Source organism: Bombus affinis, chromosome 1 (genome assembly GCF_024516045.1).
Source record: "Bombus affinis isolate iyBomAffi1 chromosome 1, iyBomAffi1.2, whole genome shotgun sequence".
NCBI lineage: Eukaryota > Metazoa > Arthropoda > Insecta > Hymenoptera > Apidae > Bombus > Bombus affinis.
This window is the reverse complement of record NC_066344.1, coordinates 14,502,018-14,517,997: the sequence shown is the minus strand read 5'-3', so window position 1 is coordinate 14,517,997 and position 15,980 is coordinate 14,502,018. Positions and strand designations below refer to the sequence as shown.

General features: G+C 36.1%; 4 protein-coding genes across 12 annotated transcripts in view; 2 read left to right on the top strand and 2 right to left on the bottom strand.

Moving 5' to 3' along the window:
* Positions 1 to 11,398, bottom strand: part of LOC126927513 (organic cation transporter protein) — a 28,874-nt gene extending 17,476 nt beyond the window's left edge. For 4 of the 5 annotated variants that reach the window (XM_050743726.1, XM_050743619.1, XM_050743790.1 and 1 more), the window contains exon 1: positions 830 to 1,078. The gene's annotated coding sequence lies outside the window, so the exon portion shown is untranslated. Of the gene's footprint in view, positions 1 to 829; positions 1,079 to 11,316 lie in introns of those variants that run through there. The other variant, XM_050743840.1, reaches the window with a different exon arrangement.
* LOC126928677 (locomotion-related protein Hikaru genki) lies at positions 2,980 to 10,052 on the top strand. Of its 3 annotated transcripts, XM_050744287.1 has the most exons (12): positions 2,980 to 3,533; positions 3,604 to 3,924; positions 4,605 to 4,687; positions 5,631 to 5,793; positions 5,935 to 5,965; positions 6,938 to 7,176; positions 7,737 to 7,871; positions 7,985 to 8,128; positions 8,238 to 8,450; positions 8,578 to 8,787; positions 8,874 to 8,962; positions 9,109 to 10,052. In XM_050744287.1, the coding sequence occupies exons 2-12, from the start codon at positions 3,795 to 3,797 to the stop codon at positions 9,223 to 9,225; spliced, it is 1,554 nt and encodes a 517-aa protein (XP_050600244.1). In that variant the 5' UTR covers positions 2,980 to 3,533; positions 3,604 to 3,794; the 3' UTR covers positions 9,226 to 10,052. The 3 variants fall into 3 exon arrangements, with proteins under 3 accessions (XP_050600244.1, XP_050600253.1, XP_050600262.1); XM_050744296.1 differs by lacking the exon at positions 5,935 to 5,965 and having other exon boundaries at positions 2,982 to 3,533; positions 6,994 to 7,176; XM_050744305.1 differs by lacking the exon at positions 5,935 to 5,965 and having other exon boundaries at positions 2,984 to 3,533; positions 7,003 to 7,176.
* LOC126928822 (synaptonemal complex protein 1) lies at positions 10,088 to 13,065 on the top strand. The gene is made up of 10 exons (XM_050744668.1): positions 10,088 to 10,336; positions 10,617 to 10,819; positions 10,922 to 11,026; positions 11,144 to 11,308; positions 11,374 to 11,622; positions 11,820 to 11,965; positions 12,098 to 12,244; positions 12,323 to 12,564; positions 12,651 to 12,818; positions 12,917 to 13,065. Exons 1-10 carry the CDS (start codon positions 10,231 to 10,233, stop codon positions 13,018 to 13,020), a joined length of 1,635 nt encoding a protein of 544 aa, XP_050600625.1. The 5' UTR covers positions 10,088 to 10,230; the 3' UTR covers positions 13,021 to 13,065.
* Positions 13,066 to 13,097: 32 nt separating this feature from the next.
* Positions 13,098 to 15,896, bottom strand: LOC126928712 (39S ribosomal protein L38, mitochondrial). 3 transcript variants are annotated; one of them, XM_050744416.1, is made up of 7 exons: positions 15,758 to 15,896; positions 15,226 to 15,409; positions 14,474 to 14,617; positions 14,059 to 14,389; positions 13,825 to 13,983; positions 13,599 to 13,735; positions 13,098 to 13,514 (listed from the first exon to the last, which is right to left on the bottom strand). In XM_050744416.1, exons 2-7 carry the CDS (start codon positions 15,362 to 15,364, stop codon positions 13,222 to 13,224), a joined length of 1,203 nt encoding a protein of 400 aa, XP_050600373.1. In that variant the 5' UTR covers positions 15,365 to 15,409; positions 15,758 to 15,896; the 3' UTR covers positions 13,098 to 13,221. The 3 variants fall into 3 exon arrangements, with proteins under 3 accessions (XP_050600373.1, XP_050600365.1, XP_050600379.1); XM_050744408.1 differs by having other exon boundaries at positions 15,708 to 15,868; XM_050744422.1 differs by having other exon boundaries at positions 15,643 to 15,851.
* Positions 15,897 to 15,980: the final 84 nt, after the last annotated feature.

Here is a 15,980-nt window from a genome sequence, read left to right as displayed (position 1 = left end):
TTTGCATAGCAAGCTTGTTCTCTAAGGACGGCTACGAACGAGTCTCGATCAATTTAGTCGACCCATTTGTAGCCGCCGTAAAAGCGGAAATTGGAAAGTTAGATAACCCATAAAATCCTTTACGATTTCCGTGTACGTGTCAACAAGCCTGTTCTATGCCAAACAAAAGGGGAGGAAGGAGAAGGGGAGAGAACTTGTAACGGGCTGGACTGAAATATCAGATCAGATACAAATGGTACAAAAGTATTTTCTTCTCATCGATTGGAAAAAAATCCAACGAATCTGGCATTAAGAGCCTCACTGTCTTAATGATAATCGATCTAGGAGAATATTGGATTTTTAAACGGGTCCTCCCGTTCGAACTGTGATTCCGACCGAGCTAATCTAATAAGCTTAAACGGATTTCGAAGTTGCATCGTGAATATACTACAAAATACTGTATCTCTTTTCATCGAACAAATGTCTGTTCAGTGTCAAAGAAATAGCGCTGAGAAGAATATTAAAAAGTAACCACTAGTGTAGTGTGTAACCACAAGATAGACTTGTTCGTTAAAATATCGGCAAGGGAGAGAGAGAAAAAAAGAGACATTGTAACTTAAAACTTCACTAATGAATCAACATGGTGCCGAAACTCATTATGCAACTCTATTTTATATATGCATATCGTTGGTAATGTTTATTATCGTGGATCGTCTGCTTTGTTGCGTTCGTAATTCGCGTCGTCCAATCGTTCTCTGGTTTTGATCGCTTATTCGTTATCTCGTTATTTCGATGTATCGTCAGAGAAGTTACTGAAGTGAAAATTACTGTGAAAATACGTGTTACTTACCGTGGTTTAAGTAAATGGTACAGTTTGAAGAGAAAGATAGCAGAGATCGAAGCACGACAATGATTGACAGCCGAAAGTACAACGTCAGTCTGCCTAACGAATCTAAGTCCTCGAAGCGCTCTGGTGAACGAATCGTGTACTTCTTATTAAAAGATAATGAAGGCATGGCGGTACATGCATACTAAATAAAAATTTCCTTATGGTCTTAGAGATTCAACGTAGTATTCGACAAATTTATGACTGATCCTCCTCGGTTGCTGCGGCTTCAACGTTTCTATGTGGTTAGCTGATATCTTTATTTGTTCATTTGCTATCGTACCTATTGTTATCGTACGAGAAATGATCAAACAACCGATAGATTTTCCCGCGAGTGGTTGTACATTATAATCGTGTTGAACGTGAGAATAATAGCAATGTTGTGTATGGAAAAATTGCTCAAATGACCATGACAATAAATGATGTAATATCGTGTAGGATTGTGTTGTTATTGACAGTATGCGAGAGTAGTGATTAAAGTAAGTTGCTATTTTTACTACGGTATTTACTGAATAACTAATTGCGGCTATCGACTATTTGCGATTAGCATGCTATCGAGTTAATAGGAAAAACAAAATGTTTGTCTAAAAATATATAATAATTGTAACTATAAGGTTAATGGTTTATTTGAAAGAGAAGAAACGAAGAAGCAGCTTTAAAATGATCCGAAGATATGAAAAATTTCATACGATAAAATTAAATAGTTTTTGTGATAACTGTATTAAAATGATGTTAAAGTAAACTCTATTGTTTTAATTAAAACTACATATACAGTCGCATCGGAAAATAAGTTAACGATCTTACATTTAAACTTTTTGCTGGAGCGTTAATTTACTTTTTGCGATGACTACATATGATTATTATATATCAATCGATATGTCCTGGGCTTTTATAGAAATTAAAATTTTTGTAAAAATATACTATATAATACATATAGTTTATTATTATTATAATATACATAATTCATTTTATTAATTTACAGTTGATTTCCAATATTATAAATATTGTGAATGAAATTGTAATTTTAATTTTTCAGTGCTATTCGTTTGATTCCGTTTGATTACATTAGATTACATTTGATTACGTGATTAGTGATTACGTGACTTGTTTAAACTCGGTGCATCCGACAAGACAATGTTCAAGTTCCTATAATTGTTCTACATCCGGCTGGTCAGTAAAGATTCGTTCCCTGCTTAATCAGGAGACGATTATTTCAATAATTTCTGCAAAATCTATAAATCTCAGATCCATAAATCTGGTACAATACGACTATCACGTGCTCGCGTCGGTAAGATTGCAATTCGTCTCGATCATCGACGACATTCATAATCGCATCGTAAAAAACAGCATTTGTACTCATTTTGTTATTTGTCGAAGTACGAACCCAGCAACGTGATGGCTGAGTACGAGAACAACGTAAAGTTTCTTCATATTTGGTATCTCGATTTAGCTGACGAAAATCTGTTAAGGTTCGATCCTTTCGATTTAATAATCAGTACAAATCGCTATAGGTCTTTAATGTTGGACGACCTGCGCAAAGGAGCAGCAAACAAACCTATCTATCGCTCAAGAAATAATGTTAAGGATCCTGTTCGGCCCTGTTGTATCTCAACCCATCCATACTTTCTCTGTCACACTAAGCCATCTATGTCTGACACCATGTTTAGGTTTGAGATTTTCGACTCCAAGGTGTATAATTAAAGGCATATGCTTGAAATTTTCGGCTCTTGAGTACATTTTTAAGCTTTACGTTTGAGATTTTCGTCTCCCAAGTATATTTACAAGAATCACTATCCAAGACACGACCATTCAAGATGTACTTGGTACTAAAAATGCCAAACGTGACCCTTCGAAATGCACTTGAGTATCGAATATCCAGATTATGACAATTTAAAATGCACTTTGGTCTCGATAATGTCATATGTGACTCCTTAAAACAGACTTAGGGATGAAAATCCCAGTAAACTTATTTGGTTTGGGAAAATCTGAAACATGACCCTTGAATTTGCCCTTTGAGATCCGAAAATCCCTGTTGCGACCCCTCGACCGGCTTCGTGGATAGTCCACGGGCGGCGCCACTTTACAGATCACAAAAGCGTCCTAAAATCTTGACGACCGCAGAAGCAACCGTATTTCGCTATCGAAAATCCTAGACCCGACCTTTCTGATCGCCGATTAGGTGTCAAAAAAATTCAAACGTAAACCTTCAGAACGCACTTCAGATTCGGAAATCCCAGATTCGGTAATCCTTCGAAATGCGTTTGGGAGGTGGACTTGGGAAGCATAACTCTTGAAAACACATGTAGAGGCTGAGAATTCCAAGCGTAAACCGAAAAACGAAAGTGGAATACGAAAGGAAGAGGAATATTACAAAATGTGTAAAATCGTTTAAAGATGAAACAAAAATTTTGAGAAGATTTCCGTGTACACATGTGTTAAATATAGAAGTATGATGTAACATGTGTCAGTTACACGCCTGCGCTTTCGCAAGTAAGCTACACTGGCAAAGCTGCCTTCTAACGTCTCACCCCGTAATTCCGCGAGTGGTGGTACGCATCGTTTACGAGCATAGCGATGAAGGTAGTGGTGACGTTGGTTCTACCGCTAATCATTCCTCGCGGGCTATATACGTGTTTTTTCGGTCAGTTGGTCAATCTTCGAAACGCAGGTGCGTTCGTATTTCTGTCACGCGTAAACCATTTCTTCTCCCTCGGTTTATTTCTTTTTTCATTTTTCAGTGACGTTGAATCTTTGCCATCCATATACGTGCGATTTACTATGCTTGTGAAACAGAATGCCAAAGAACAAAACAAACGATTTTCCGAGTTACGAAAATTCCAGCCACTCTCGATGCGAAATTATCATCGAAATCAAGTTCCAGTGTAGTGACTCGAATAACATTTCGTTTTGATATGCAAAAACCAACAGTATGTCCATCGAGAAAGAAAGAACAAGGAAATTCTTTGAAAGCGCGCATGGTATGAAACTGAGTGCAGGATATTATGTTTTGTTACTTGGGCTTGTAACAACGGTTACTTTTTGCACGGCGAAACAAATAGGTGAGTGTATGCTGCGATAAATTCTACGAGGGAAATACCACTTGAGAGTAATTGAAAGCATGGAATCATTTCGCGCATTATCTGCCTTTGACAAAATGCAAATAGATGAACTTGCCGGCAAGATAGAATCACATATTAATGTTATCTTTACGTCGCGAAACTATCAAAAATCTGTAAAACCGTAATGCATTGTCGGTAAGATGGATGTTTTCAAATACGAGTAGATCCCATGTGTGATGGTGGAATAATAATTTCATTGTAATGACCATGAAGACCGTTCGAAAAGACAAATTAACGTGACGTAGATTCGACGAAAAATGTTATTCAACCGAATGCTTTTCTACGAACGAAATTGTCGGATCGATAAAGTTGTCTGGGTACTTTCGAAAGCGGTTACCTCTATTATTGAACGTCCAGTGAAACCACGCTGAGCATGCGTCATACAGCAAATACTACTTGTAAATACACCCGATGAACACGTGCTTTGTGTTTCTGATCGATGAAAATTGTTTCAAAAATCTGTTTTATCGACTTCTATCATGTATGCTATCACAAAAGAAAAAACCTAACCTTAAGATATCAGTAATTAAGAATGTATTATTTTCATGATTATTGTCATCTATTGTTAGTCATTTTAATCCATATTGTTTGTTACATAGTTAATCATAATCTCTTTGCAGATTCCGACGGATTTCATAGAGGTTGTAAACTTGAAGGATTACATCCATTTTTAATCGTGACCTACAAGAATATTACAATATCTGTAAGTTGTTGCCTGTGGCATTAGCCTTTTGAACGTGTTTCTGATTCGTTACGAGAATAGAGGAGAGTAACATCGATATATTTCCTTCGACAATTATAGTATTTTATTCTTTACTTTATTTAGCTTGATCTGATTAGCTATAGTTCGCGTTCTTCCCGAGAATAATGAAAATAAATGGTGAAACTGTAGAAAAGCTACATCCTCTCCGATTTTAATGATTTTTGGATATGTTGTAGAAATTAACATTCTGAAAAACTTTTTCCTGTATATGTAGCTGTTGATCGATCATAGTTTCCAAGGTATTTGCAAGAGACCATCGATACCACTACAGTGAATTCTGCCCATAACTGTGCGTCCGTAAGGGCATACACGTTTAAAGCCCCGTGCACAATTGCATATGCTAGACTATAAGAAATATTTGTTATAACTCAATTAAAAATGAATATCATTAATATATTAGAATTTATGTTTGGTATTTGGGTTTGTGTCAGCTTTTCAATCTGGCAACACTTGTGTAAAATAATAACAAATTAATTATAAAAATGATAGGGGTACGAATAATTAATATTATTTTAGAAAATGAAATATTTATTATTGTATAACACAAGCGTTGCCAGCTGCTTCACTAGATGATATTCATTTTTCATTCAAATATAACAGACATTTTTACAGTCTCGCATATTCAATTGTGCAGTGGCCTTACCACAAGCTCGTCTCACCCTCGTTTGTATATATAAACAGAAGATAATTTTTTACAAACATGTCGGAAATCATGGCCGTCAACTTATGTAACGATAGATGCATGTACAGGAAATTGGTGTTCAAAATATTAAGCTTTACAACATATTCAAAAATTATCCAAATCAGGGAGGACATAACTTATCTACAGTTTCATCAAATTAGTTGTTAGAGTAAACACGATCATGTGCACTATTGTTACTAGGTAGACAAGATCACTGTACCACACGGGGAACGGGTGACGGTAAGATGCAGGGAACTTGGCAAATACAAGCTCGTCGGTGATCCTCTGTTGCATTGTCGTAATGCAAGTTGGAGCGGGAAACTACCCTCTTGTACTCCAACGACAGCGATTTCAAATTATACCGGTTAGTAAATGAATATTTCTCCTATTTCTAATTTCTTGTAATCCCTTTTACCTGTATAATTCGTTACTTATTCGTAATTTCTTACAAAAATTACAAGATAAGGTAATTGATTGGTTAAAATATATCAGCTCGTATACGTAGGTGTTACAATCATTGGAAATATCTACGTCTGGTATGTACTATTCTATGTATCTTAATTGGACGTTGCACAGCGACGATCGTACAGGACCGATTAGCACGACACCAAACGAACATAGCATGTTTTATGGCCGCGTCCAAAGTGATAACATGTGCGATGCGACAATGTCGTATTCGTCACTCCAGTTGATTGAAATTTGATCCTTCTTCGCATGGTCCGCCAACGAGGTCTAAACTACATATTTTAGAAGATCTTTAAGTAGAAATCATACTTTATTGATTTTTGAGGTACAAAAAGAGCCTAGTACAAAGTAGCTAGAAAAGCTATTTGCAAAAATATATCCTTACTTTTCAATGAAGCGTTTTTATATCACCTTCTAAATTTCATTTTCATATAAAATGTGTATAAACATATAAAAATAGTATACTTACAATAGTACACAATACAATAGTATACAATATACTTTAATGCAATACTCAAAGTTAATATACACTTTCTACTACACGTTGTAAAATTTTCTATGTAGAAGTATTATATACGGATGGTGTAGCATTGCCAATTTTTAATAACAATATCCTGTTTGGTCTGGTTTTAATTAGGAAAATCTCACTATTGTATTAATGAAATGTGTATTAACATTAAAAAATTTTCAAATTTCGAAAGGTTCCGTTGTCTGAGTCGATCATCTTCTTATTCATACGAAGGGGAAACGATCCTACTTTGCTGTGGCTCTGTTGTGCGATCCTCTTGTGGCTTATGAATCTTCCCTCTGCTACGTTGGCTTTTCCTTCATCGCACTGTCCTACGACTGATTATCCTCTTCAACCTCCACCGCTGTCCTATCCATTTCTATTTCGTTATACGATTAACATACATATTTATGAGCACTGTCCTATTGTCGCACTTGTGGCTATGGGACGTCCAATTAGGACACAGCCTTATAAAGCTGAAAGCCCTAGCTATTCGGAATTCTCTTCCCATTTCGTGAATTTTCTTACCCGTCAGGAAACGGAACGAAATCCTGTTCCATTTAATATTTCTCCTCTCGTTGATTGTTCGAGGAGAAACAGAGGATGTACCGCCAACGATCGTGTTTGGATTACCGGCCGGTTCAGCTGCCGTCGAGCCATCCGGTGCTCTCGCCGTTTATCCTGGAAGCATTCTTCACCTGGAATGCCTATTCGCTAGAAAACTTGGTAATCCCGAATGGACTTGGACCTCGACATTTCGTCAATACTTGACCGGTAAGCCTTCTGACGATCGTCGACGTTTTATTGCGAATTGCGCATTGTGATACAGAGCGTGTATAAATAAACTGTCTCCTACAATTGTAAGATAATTTTCTTCAGTTGTATGTTGAGACGCTTTTAATTAAGATATGCTTACAGCTAGATTGATTATATATACATATATGCAATGCATGACGAGGTCAACCATTGTTTACCAAATTTAATTCAGAAAAATTAACATAATATTACGCGCATCGGTCTGTGTATAGGTTCCCAATCGATTCTTGTAATAGTTTATACGATTACATCGGTCATATTTATACGATGATATTTCCACGCTTGTCGCATACGTGTAGCAAAAAGCTAGATAAAAGTTTCGTTTTATGTTGAAATGTTTGGCTTTACCGATCGAGAAAAAAGGCAAGATTCATAAGGGAAACGATATCGTGATTAACGTTTTAGTTCTTCCTTCGAGTATGAGGGATTGGACGAGCACGTTAAGGATCATTAGGATCGACAACTAACAATCGCATAATACAGTTCTAGTCATTGTAACAATCTTTTCGACAATTCAGGATGGGCGATCGCTGCTCGTGAAAGAGACTGGAAGTATCGATTATCGATATATTATGCGAAAACGCAAGATTCAGGAGTTTACACGTGCTCTACACCTCGTGGATTATCCAACTCCATACGTGTCCACGTTGTGGGTAAGTTCAATTATCCTTTTCTTTGTTTTCCCTTCTCCTTTTGCAAATTTCTATTTTTCAGTGTGAGCAAACGTTTAGACGCATACGAAATAAATGCATTCTCATATTTCCAGATGTTCAGTGTCCCGTTCTGAACCTACCCAAACCACCGTTAATCGGTAAGATCGAAGGTGCGCGTATGGGTCACGGAGCAACGTTCGAGTGTCCAATTGGATTTAAACTAGAAGGCGCAGCTGGTATAACGTGTCAATACAACGGTAAGGGATTATACATGTGTACGTAATATCGTGGACGGAATAAAAGATGAAAGGAAGAGTTGAGGTGAGATCGTGGCGACAGCGGTATTACTAATAAATACTTTTCCAGGTAAATGGTCAGCCGAAATTCCGCGATGCGAAACAATCGTATGCCCACCTATAGATAAATTCGATGATACAAGGTTGCAACTTCTCGAATACAACAATACATTTGGTCATAGAGCGGTATTTGCCTGCATGTGGGGTCATAGATTATTAGGATCGCAGAGCATAGAGTGCCAAGGTGACGGTTCGTGGAGCGGAAGTACGCCTAGTTGCGAGGGTAGGCTTCGTAAATTCTTTTCCTGTTATTTACTCGCGTAAAAAAGTGCAGTATATATATATACTGTATATATATATATATCGTACATCGATAACGCAGAAAACGCGTAACGTGATCAATTTTGCAGAAATCATCTGTCCGACTCCGTCGATACCAAAGAGTGGCCGTATTATCGAACAAACGAATCGCCATAATTCAGGAAGAAAACAACACCAAACGCGTATGTACAAAGTTGGTGCACTTGTCAGGTTTGCTTGCGTGCCTGGTCATCAATTGTTAGGCGAGGCCTCTGTAATATGTACAGAGAACGGAACATGGTCTCATCCGCCACCAGTCTGTAAGTTTCCATACCATGGACATAGTATTTAATCGGACGGATGCATCTATTTCGTTCTGTTACTAATAACACTTCCGTATCATTAGGTAAAGTGAGATGTCCTTACCCAGGCGATCCGCCTCATGGACGAATCGCACCTCTTAAATTTTGGTACAAACCAGGTGATAATATACAGGTAACAGGTTAATCTATCGTTCTTTTAATTTCGTTTTCTAATTTTCTCCTGTTTATCTATAGATCTATCTGTATACACATATGTATATGAATTAAATTGAATACTTCATTTTTCTTTTCTTATTCATCACATTGATTGCTTAACAGGTAACTTGTTCACCGGGATACGTTACACCATTGGAACCTGTAAGGAAGCCAACTTGTCGAGAAAATGGAATATGGAGTGCCCCCCCACCACCTTGTAGGTCATATAAAGATGTTTAAAGAGAAAATGAATTCTTTAAAAATCTCATCAATGATAACCAGTGTCGTACCAATGTACCGTTGTAAGGCGCGAACAAACACGCAACTGCATGTCACCATATCGCCCAATTGCCAATCGCGTACCCCTCGATTAATAAATTATGCGGCAATTTAAACGATTCCATTGAAAACATATACGATCTAAAGCACAAAATAGACCGTGTTTGATCGTAGAATAAATGATACATATCAACGAAGCTACACGATCGAATTTGTATGCATTCGAAACGATTAATCGCCTAACCAGTCGTTTTCTTGCAATCTCATATCGTGAGCGTTGACATTACATCGCTGTTCGAGATACGTATGTATAATACTTCGTGCATAGCAATTTCGACAACGATACATAAACTTACCGTTAGACTCCAGCTCAACGTGGTTAGCTACGTTGTACGTGAATGCTTAAATGCAGATCCGTAATAATATCAGACATTTTTTTACTAACAGAATATTATTATAATATATTCCGAGAAACTAAGGAAACAAGAGGAACAACGATATTTAAAAACAAGAATGACAAAGAGAGAATTTAGAATAGGAAATAGAATGAGGAGACGACAAAGATGATAAAGAAGGAAAAGGGAGAAGAGTAGAAGAATGGAGGGAAAAGGAAAGAAAGAGAGAGAAAAAGAGAGAGAATGTATGTGATAATACGTGTGCAATAAATGAATGCGATATAGATTACATGATGCCTAATTCTAACCCTTAGAAGATTATAGAATCTCTCATTTTTCCCTTGTATGTGATACGTCTTTGTATGTAAAATAAAATTACGTTATTCTCTAAGATTTCGGGCTCTTATTTTTTATCTTTTGCAGTTACTTTAACTATTAAACTTTAGTCAGTCATTCCTTGGTTTTTCAACACAGCCATTAAACTGTCGCGAATCGTAGCGAACCGCAACGATAATGTTTGTGATACCAACGAATCAGTGGCGATCATTCTACCAACGGTCTACTGACTGAAATGTTATTTCAGAAACGAATTCCACTGACATTTCGTAGAATCAAAGATGTAAGATGGTCGACTAAAGATAAATTGGAACAATATCGTGGGATCCTTAAATTACATGGTAAGGGAATCTCGTGGTAGTCACTTGCGTCATAGTTGATTTTACAACGAAATAAAAATATCTTATAAGAAGGTATACTACACGAGATGCGCGCGGATATCTTCGACTGAACGTCAAATCAAATTTAAAGTTTTCCAATTCCATCATCGATGTTTTGCTTTTCTCTTTCCACCTACTTCGGGGCAACATCTGTGCAACTCACCGACTTTTCACAATTAACCGTTTATGTTTTTTCGTTATAAGACTGTTGGCCGTTAATTAAAACTCTCACAAAATCTAGCACGTGAAAAGAAGATAAGGCTGCAAGATGCTACAAAATTAAAGAAAAAGATATCATGGCAATTAAGTACGTACAAACGAGATGTAAACAATTATCGTCAAATTGTTAACGAGATAACGAAAGGAATTCCAAAAGGTCATGTGCGTGGTTTATTGCGAAGTCGTAAAAATTTACGATTAAAATGCCAAGGCCGAGAAATAGAAGTAAATCTTTTTTCCTCTTATTTTATTATTCGATTATTATTATTTATACGGTCCAAACGGCTCAAACATTTCACGATAGGCTTTTTCGTTGCTCCCGCATAGCACATTTGTGAATCTATTTACGAGGAAAATCATAGGAAACGCTGTCAATTAGATAAGCTTCGTTACGAGAAGAAACGAAAGATGAAACGATGTTTCGAACTACAAGTATGTTTCGTCCAACGACCTAAATACATATTGTATGTACCTAAGAAAGAATAAACTATACTATATACATGGAAATATGTATATAACACGACATGCATATATACGTATATGACACAGGTAGAACACGCAGAGCTGTGCAATATTTACGAAGAAAAAAAAGACGTGCCATGGACTCGAGCGCAACAGAGATTGGTGTCGCGATATCAAAAATTCGTTGCGAGACAAAATGCAGCAAAGGCGATAAATTTAACGTATGCTTACATACTTGAAATCTTAAAAAAGGTACTTACTTAGTTAACACCAAGCGATTATCCTTCCATTAGCTAATTGAAAATTCGTATTCGTAGGATGCGGTATATCACGAAATTTTGTTGGATAGCTTGAAACAAGATCGTATAAGTCAATGTAAAGTGATACTTCGAACAACGATAATGGGTCAACTTGCAACCGAAGAAACGAATGACATCGAATCAAAGTATAAACGTGTAGCACGAAACGTTTGGAATAACATGAAGGAGAAAGAACGTATGCTAGAGATCGTACGTGAACAAGTAGAGGACTTGTGGTCATACGCGCAGTCCCTCATACGAACCGAAGTAAGTGTATAAAGTCAATAAGTTGCGATAAGAGTAATTTGGTAAAGAGCAAAGCCGTGCTGCTGCTGTTGGTAAAAGTAAACAAAAAAAAAAAAAATGACAGAAAGTTATTTCAACTAATGTAATACGAGTAAGTACGTGGCTACGTATGGACTACTTTGAAGTTTAAACTTTAAACGTCGTTGCGTGTGTAACAGAGCGAGGAGATATTAACTACAGAAATTATACGCTCTGGAACCACATCGAATAAAGCGTTAGAAAAGCAAATAAGCTATTTGGAAGGAATATTCGATAAAATCAAGGATTCATTGTTGGTCCATTCTTATCGAGAATTGCTTTCAAGGTTGGTACATGGTTAACAAAGGTTAACAAAGTTTAATGAGAGATTAAAAAAATGTTAGCGAGATACTAACGTAGTTTCTCACTATAAACTGTACTTTTCTTTCGAAACGTTTATTTCGTAAACCATCATCAGGTTGGAAGAACAAATGAAACAACGAACACGACTGTTGGAACAATTTGATCGGAACGTGAAGGAGCGTGATTCGTTGTTAAGTAAGAAAAATGAGGCATTGTCCACTCTGTCTAATTTCGAGCACGCCCTTGTAGCCACTATTGAGGAGTAGGTGATGTTTTGTCATGCGAGAGTTTTCTTAGTATCCACACTGCTACTGGTGTATGTAGATGAATTTTCTTGTAGATATAACGCGGACAAAAATATCTTGCTGGAACAGATCGCAATGCAAAAAAAGCGCGAACTTGAACGAAAAAATTCAAAAAAGGAACGCGGTGAATTACTGATGGACATAAGAGCGGCTTTGCAGAATATGGTAGCGATGTTGATTTGTGTTAAAAGAGGTAATAAAGTAGCAGCGAGAAAGCCAACGGAAGAATTTGATAAACGATTCGACATACCAATGATGGAAAAGATGGAGACAGAAGGTGATGAAAAAAAGACCGATAAAAGTTGCGAGTAAATTTTTTGGAACGTCTACATATTCTTCTTATCGTCTCGTATCTTTATCTAGGTTTAACATTATTGTCCACTGTTAGTCGGAAAGTAGGGGCACTATTTGGAATGAGCAATTTCGAACTGGACAAAGACAGAGAAGAAAGAGCGAAAGACTTGTATCAAACTTACGTTTCCAATTATCGTTCAAAGATCAAATTCAAAGATGCGGAAGTGGAACCAACGGGTGATAATAATAGCAATCGTCCGACACTACAGGATACAACAAATACTTGAACTATCCCATTCGATTCCATAATATAATATGCTCATAATGTCTCTTAGGTCTCATCGTCGAGCATCAAGCAATTGATTCATCGGTGCCAACGCGGGCAGAGATTAAATTAAGAAGTAAACAAGCTGTGGAAGCTTATTTAAGACTGGAGTGATGCCATTCTTCTCATTCCATTCCGATATAAAAGTTACAACATCGGTCAATGTGTACGTTCGAATAGAACGCATGGAGTTTCGATGTTCTCTTTACATTTATTTACATTTCTTTTGTATACGTTCTTCCTTTATTTATTTATACACAAATTCTTTATCTTACAACTGACTTTAGCTATCAAATCTCTTCTTTATAAAATATTTTATTTCAGAAGATTAACTCGGTCCCATCCCAAGCGTTCCTTTTTTATTTGTACTCTCAACCAAGAGGGTATTCTTTTATCAATACTGCACGCGTTTGGATACTTGTAAGGTGCCTTTGGCTCTTTGAAAGGATCAACGGTTTTTAGTTTTCTTAACAAAAATTCTTTCATTACGTCTTTGGAATCTTTGTACTTGTCTAAATAAAGATTAAATGGTTGTCTCAATGGAAACCACGTTTGCGGTGCAATGTATGGTTTTGGAAAGTCATACTGAAATATCGGCTCTTCTGCATCTATAAGTAAAAATTAAGTAAGTATGTATATATAGACATATAATACATTAGTGCGTTAGAAATACTGAATCCGACTACACGCACCTAATGCAGAATGATAAAACTCTCTCACTGTGGGATCCCAATCACTTTGAAAAAATGCTAGACCAGCTGGAGTAAGATAATCTTGATACTTTCGATAAAACTCCAATGTATTCCAATTACGTTCTTTTAACTGTAAGCTTAAACGTAAATACGCGATCTAAATGAAACGTAACGATATGATATTATCGCACACTATACGATCTATTTTTAACACTTTCTTACTTACCAAGGTTGAAGTCTATTGTATTCTGCATAATCTAAACGTTGACTTTGTTTGTACAGGATAAATATATAACGATAATATCCTACTCCCCTAACTGGGATTGGTCTCATATAATCCATTATTTGCTCACCCTCTTCTACTCTGTTCCCTGGAATATTTCCTCTAAATAGAAAGAAGAATGATTGTAAGTTAATTCTATGGACCGAACTGTTTAGATAACAGTTATTGTCAACTTACAAAAACCAATGACAATATTCGTTATTTGAGTTCTCCAAATTACCATCTGGTGTACACATCACCAATGTCCATAAAGTATCATTTTGGGCTTTGTATCCAACATTTGGTAACGCACGTGCCTCTGCAGGTTTTATTACATTTCCTGTATAAACTCTGACTAAAGTATCATTATCGTCTATGTTGTAACTGATGTCAAGCTGTACAACAGGAAAGAAAAAAGCATTTCCGAATAAATCCTGAAAAATATTATAATGATCTGCGATTTTTCGAATATCATCCGGTCTGGTTGTTTCTAACCAAACATTTCTTGCTTCTTCCAAATTTAGTGGCACTGTAAAACACATATAGGATATCATGGTATGATGAATACCACATGTACACATGTGACTGTCTCAATCAGAAATTCAGCACTTACATTGTCCGCTCCTTATTTCTTTCTCAAAGTTCATGTTAGCTCGTTTCATTTTTCGTTCAGCCATCCAAGCCTGTTTTTTTTCTAATGAGGGTTTTGAAACAAGAAAACCTATGTTTACTTTAGTTGGAGTTGGTCCTTTCAGCACTATAAAAAAGAAAAAAGGTATCAAAGGTAATTATATCAAAAGAGGTTCACCTCACTGGCTTGAATGTTTTCCAAATATGTTGTTATATGACGCATAATTCTGAGCAAATTCACTTATACATATAACCACTGTAATGCTCAGTTTTAGTTTCCTAGATATCCATAAAAATAGTCTTGCTACTTCCTATCTTGGCATGGATTACATTTAAATTAGCATTCTGTACAGACATAATATTATATGTATGTATATTCCTTGTTCTTGCATAGTTAAGCTAACAATAAGTTCAGTTCCTTTTTTATCTCGCTACATTTACAAATTACAACGTTTACAAACATGAGACATATGAAAGTATGATTATGTCTGTACAGAAAACTAACCGAAACCTATCCCATGCTAAGATAAAAAATAAGAAATGTATTTTCGTGAATATCGCAAAAATTAAAGCCGAGCGGCAATTATATGTATAGGAAAAAGTTGTTCGAAATATTGACCATAGAAACGTATTTGAAAATCATTAAAATCGATGAGGTCGATCCTTCTATATATAATTGCCGAAAAAAGAATCTTATTGAAAAAAATCAATACAAAAATAATATGTTCCACTTACATTGGAGCCGTTGCTCCAAATTAAGAGCGATAGTTGGTGGTTTTCCTCGAATATGATGTCCATGTCGAACTTGTTCGACACGAATTTTTAAACGTAAAGATATATCTTTAATAAAACTTCGTAAAACAGGATTCGCCATAGCTTGTAGGATTTTAAATACACAACATACACATCGATTATTTTCCTATAACGAAACAAGATTGAACAAACTTTAAATCAATGGAAATAAATTGTTTCGATAAGGTTAAAATTTGAAAACGTTTATTAGAAATGTCATTAAAATAGAACATGATTTTCTGACTATTTGTTAATATGCCGCGTTTTTATACTCGTAGAAATTTGAAAAATGTCAAGTATTTGAGATAAAATAACGAAAAACTGATAATAAGTAGAATAATTTCAAATGTTAATACGAACAGTTCATCGGAGTTTCACTGTTTATTCGAGGATGTAAAAATTAAATGGATTGAAACGTTACGTACGATATATGTGTAAGATACTTATTCATATAAATAAATAAATTTGGTTTTACCGATTGATCGCAATAAATGAGCCAACAATATCATCGGGAGGTTAGGATCGGAACTCGTGCGTATTGTGTATATATTATTTATACTTGTATAAGTGATATCAGATGATATCTATGATTTTAACGGGAACTTACAATGCGGAAAATCCAAAGGGTACGTGCTGCCCTCGTACGGCACTAACAAGCATTAATGTACCCATGACCATGCGTCGACGTTCGAACGAGA